Below are 4,563 nucleotides of genomic sequence, written 5' to 3' on the forward strand. Positions count from 1 at the left end.
CCCCTTCCTCCTCCCCCCCACTCCATCTCCGTCCACCCGCTCCACCAGGAGCGCATCACGCATTACTCCCGGACCAGATTCCGCCGCAGTGTCCAATCCCGCCGTAGTTCAACATCACGTTTCCTTAATTCCTCTAATATTTCCTCATTTATGTCATCAACACATCCATGATTCATGGAAATGTTGTGTAAAACACTAGCCTGGGTAAACCCTGACGAACTTCCGGCAAATTTGAGATTTGCTCTGCAGGTCAGTCTGGCGAAGAGCCCATTCAAACCCATTTCCAATGTCCTCAAAATTGAGGCACCAATCACAACCGCTGAGGTGGGCTTTACACCAATCACGATCGTTGAGGCGGGCTTTACGCAGACGAGGATAGCGCAGCAACGGCGAGCAGCTTTTTGTTTACATTCAACATGACGGCCATGACCGGCGAGCTGCAGGTCAGTCTGACATATGGCGATTTCATGGCGGTCAACGTTACAATTAACTGACAACATAAGTTATACGAGTTACAGTTCTCAAGGACACACACGGACAGAGACACTGTCTCTTTTTCCTTTCTCTCAACTTCTCCGCCGTGTGTGGCGCGTACCTGCAGTGCTCGCGGTGTGAAGCGCGTGTCCGCGCTATTCTTGCACATGTAGGGAACCTCGTGAATTAACCTGCAACATGTCAGCTGTTTGGACATTCTTCAGTGTGTGTGCAGAAGATAACAAGTTTGCAATATGCAACACCTGCAAGGAAAAAGTAGGGCGTGGACTTCTTATGTACTGTCTATGGGCGTGGAGGGAACCAAAAACCACAATCACATTTTTTTAGTTGGATATTGGATGTGAAAAGCGTCACCTGGATCATTGGTCTGATTGGTTGAAGGACTATCCAATTGCTCCCAGAGGCATTTGAGTGGCGTCCGTTGGTGATGCCCCTTTGGAAATGAACTGTCAATGAACCTTTCCCAGACCCACTCTCAGTTACAACTGAGAAGGGTCTGGTGTTAACCAGGCTAGTAAAACACAACAAGCCACAAAGAATGCTGCGACTTTTTGAGGACTGTACTGTAAAGTGCCTCCTGATCTATCCAAACACCTGAAGCGCATTTTCAGTAATATTTTTCTTTGTAATTATGTATGGTTTGCAAAAATGGGAACTGCTGCATCCATGTAGATGAGAGAAGCAAAGTGTATGCGCGTTTTGCACACGCTACATTATGGCCAAGCATGCGCCCCTAAAATAGCATCTGAATAACGCGCTACTGACTTTAGACTAGCGCCACTGACGGAATTGTTTTCTGAAACTGCAAAATAGCATCAGGGAACTTTTGCGCCTCAACACGCCTCCTCTTTTCGCTGAACTGCCCCCGGGGAGCGCAAATACATTCCCTAATTTACTGATTTGCGTCTGTGGAGGGAAAAGTCCGCTGTGTTTCGGGTGCAAAATAGGAATGATACATGTGTCGGTGTACAAAGGCAATTGCGCTGAGTGCAAGATAGGGCCCTAAAGGTTTAATGAGTTTTTTTTTTTTTTTATCCTGTACAACAAAACATGCAAGAACTAAATTCCCCTTCCAATACCATGGATGTAGTGCCACTCGTCCAGCCATGCCAAAACTCTTATGCACTTCAATAGCCAATGGAAAATAATGTCAAAATGAAATAGCACAACACGGTGTCAACATAAAACACAGCGCTTTCAAGCCGTTCACTTTGCGGTGAAAACAAAATACTTTCACCCGGGACCACAATCTTTTTCCTAAACGTACAGTAAATAGTCGTTAGGTGCCTAACCTTAACTGTCAGCGCCGCATGACACTCACCTTTTCTGACTTAACTCCACTACCATGGCCCCTGAAAGCACCGTCATCTGGCGGTGCCTGTAGCCGGTTCACAGTCACCTATTGGCGGCTATACAACTGCCGCTGGTAGCCAGCGTCCTTGATAATACTATAAATACTATAGACTGTTCACAATACAGTGCTTCTTAGTTTCAAATACTTTTATTTTATATATACAGTATATAATTAATATATTGTCTATGTTATTGGTGAAGTATGACCACTTGGAAGGGGGGGGGATACATTTTGTCCCCACTGGGAATGAAAATAATTCAGCAGATGCAGGGATATGTAGACCAGAAAGGGGGAAATCCCCCCCCGGCAAATCGCACCCTGAATACACTTTATGCATAAAAGAAATAACCTACAAGTTGCCTGTCCTGTTTGGTGCTGTCCCTTTAAGCAGTCAGTATGGCTGTGATTGGGCTGAGTGAGTGTGTTTGAGTGTGTGATGCTCCAGTGGGGCGCTAGAGCAGCAGGTACAGTAGCTCCCAGACTGAGAAGCATGCAGTGTGGGCTCACACATTCAACTGCATACACTCTGAGCAAAGAGAGACGGCATGAGTACAGTGTCTGAATCTTTGGTTGGCAGCAGCAGGTCTCTGTCTGCAGCCAAGAGACACAAAAGTATCAGGAAGAACTCCAGAAGGATTTATTCAGCCTACCAGGAGCAGGGGTGAGTCTGCTCACTCGTATTTTTTCATTTTTTTCATTTGATCTATCTTCCTTTTATCAGGACGTTTTTGGAAGCCTTTCTGCTAATTTCTTTATCTCTGTCTCTGTCTGCCTCATTTGTTATGGCTGTCATCTCTCTGAGCTTTAAATGACATCCTGTAGGTTATACAATTAGTCCTTTACTTAATCTAATCATCAGCCAAGACTACACACAGTTTCCTTTGTGCATACATTGACTGCTATCCAGGGAAATTCTGACCTGTTGGTCATCTTTGTGAATTTAGTCTCAGCTCATTAATCCAAAGTGGTTATCAAAGAGTTTGACTCTGCGAATAAACAGTGAAAAATTCAGTTTAGAATTTTGCTACAAAGATGTACACATAAAGAAATTCACTTTATCTGCCTGAATACAGTTTAAAATGGAGCGTAATCCGTGCATCACTCCACCTTTTCACTGCCAATCAATCATTTGGTTTAATTTCGACAATTACTTGTACGGCTGGGTATTGCCACTGATTTCCCGATTCGAGTCCGATTTGATTTGATTCAATATCGATTTGATTAGGGAGATTTCAGAGATTCTAAGAGAACTAATGCTGTAAATTGTACGAGGAACCCTCTAACCTCCTGCATTATTAAAAATATTAAGGTTTACGTTACAGATTTACCTCATATCAGTTACATAGAGACAGAAAAAGTGCTTTCTTTAGTGCAGAGGTTGTGTGATACAGAGACGGTATACCTAAAGCCACACATCTGTCAAAATGGCATTTTTTCCCCAGCCAATATTTTGCCGAACTTTGGAGCATTATTTAGCATGACATGGATTCTTTAGGTCATCTAGCTTCATATGATACCAATTTCTTCATTCCGGCTTGAAAACGGAGCCTCTTGAAAGATCTTGGGATTTAATGAATCGATATTGGATTATTCAAATGTAGATCAATTTGAATTGGAAAATATATATTTTTTTAAACCCAGCCTTAATAACTTGGTGATAATGGAGCTCATATGTTATCAAAGTTAATCCAGTGATCATTGTTTGGAAATGCTCACAACCACCTGTGAATTGTTCTTTACTCTAATGGAAAAACCCAGTTTCTCCATTTGTAATCGTGATGTGTTTGATTTATGGCATGCTACAGAGGTTACTGACTGCCAGATGTACTAACGCTTTTAAACTCCTCGCTACATTGCAAATATTGGCATCAGGATTATTTCAAACAGTCATAGCATCAGCAGTGGGACTATCACAGTCTGCACTCAGCCGTATCGCACAATAGCGCAATTTACGGTATAGTGAGCGGAGAAAGGTGCTGATTACCCGATGAACTGCAGGTTTGGTAAATACAATGTAAGCGGACGTATCACAGTGTGCGCTTTCTGCGGGTTGGCCATGGCGCTGATAACGCTACATTCCCAAATGTACGTACATCTGGCCCAGAGTATCTCGTTTATTTTGAAGGATGCATGGAACTCTCTTATCATTTACGCTTCAGAAATATAATTGTCCTTGCCTCCTCCCTTTTATTTATACTTTTAAATACGACATCAGATTAACTCTACTCAAGTCACTAAAACCGCTGTCCTCTTCTACAAAGACTGTATTTAAAATCTACCCAGCATTTATTACAAATACATCACAAAATACAGACAATGCAATCAAAGAAGTGCAGTGGACATACAGTTTTTCTTTCCTAAAGGTCATAAACACAAATTAATCTATGATTTTAGTCACTTAAGACGCTGCATAGGATACATGATAGCCCAGAGGAGATGAAAAGTGGTGACATGTTATTTCTGTTGGCCTTGTGAGAAGTCAAAAGGTAGGTTTTTACTTCTTCCAACCTCGTTTTTTATTCAGTTTTTAATATTTTACCTTTGTGCATGCATCATTTTGTATCTCTGAATCCTCATCTTTGTCCATTTAGCGCTACTCGACAAGACAGTTGGAATCAATTCAATTTTCAATTCAATTTTATTTATAGTATCAAATCATAACATAAGTTATCTCGAGACACTTTACAGATAGAGTAGGTCTAGACCACACTCTA

General features: G+C 42.0%; 1 protein-coding gene across 3 annotated transcripts in view; it reads left to right on the top strand.

Moving 5' to 3' along the window:
• The first annotated feature begins 418 nt into the window (after nt 1–418).
• The window catches only part of LOC120556467 (transmembrane channel-like protein 3), a 56,418-nt gene continuing 52,273 nt past the window's right edge, over nt 419–4,563 (top strand). For 2 of the 3 annotated variants that reach the window (XM_039796113.1, XM_039796111.1), the window contains exon 1: nt 2,345–2,510. In XM_039796113.1, coding sequence (XP_039652047.1) covers nt 2,395–2,510 — 116 coding nt within the window. In that variant the 5' untranslated portion in view covers nt 2,345–2,394. Of the gene's footprint in view, nt 444–2,344; nt 2,511–4,563 lie in introns of those variants that run through there. The other variant, XM_039796114.1, reaches the window with a different exon arrangement.

Source organism: Perca fluviatilis, chromosome 3, assembly GCF_010015445.1.
Source record: "Perca fluviatilis chromosome 3, GENO_Pfluv_1.0, whole genome shotgun sequence".
Taxonomy (NCBI): Eukaryota; Metazoa; Chordata; class Actinopteri; order Perciformes; family Percidae; genus Perca; species Perca fluviatilis.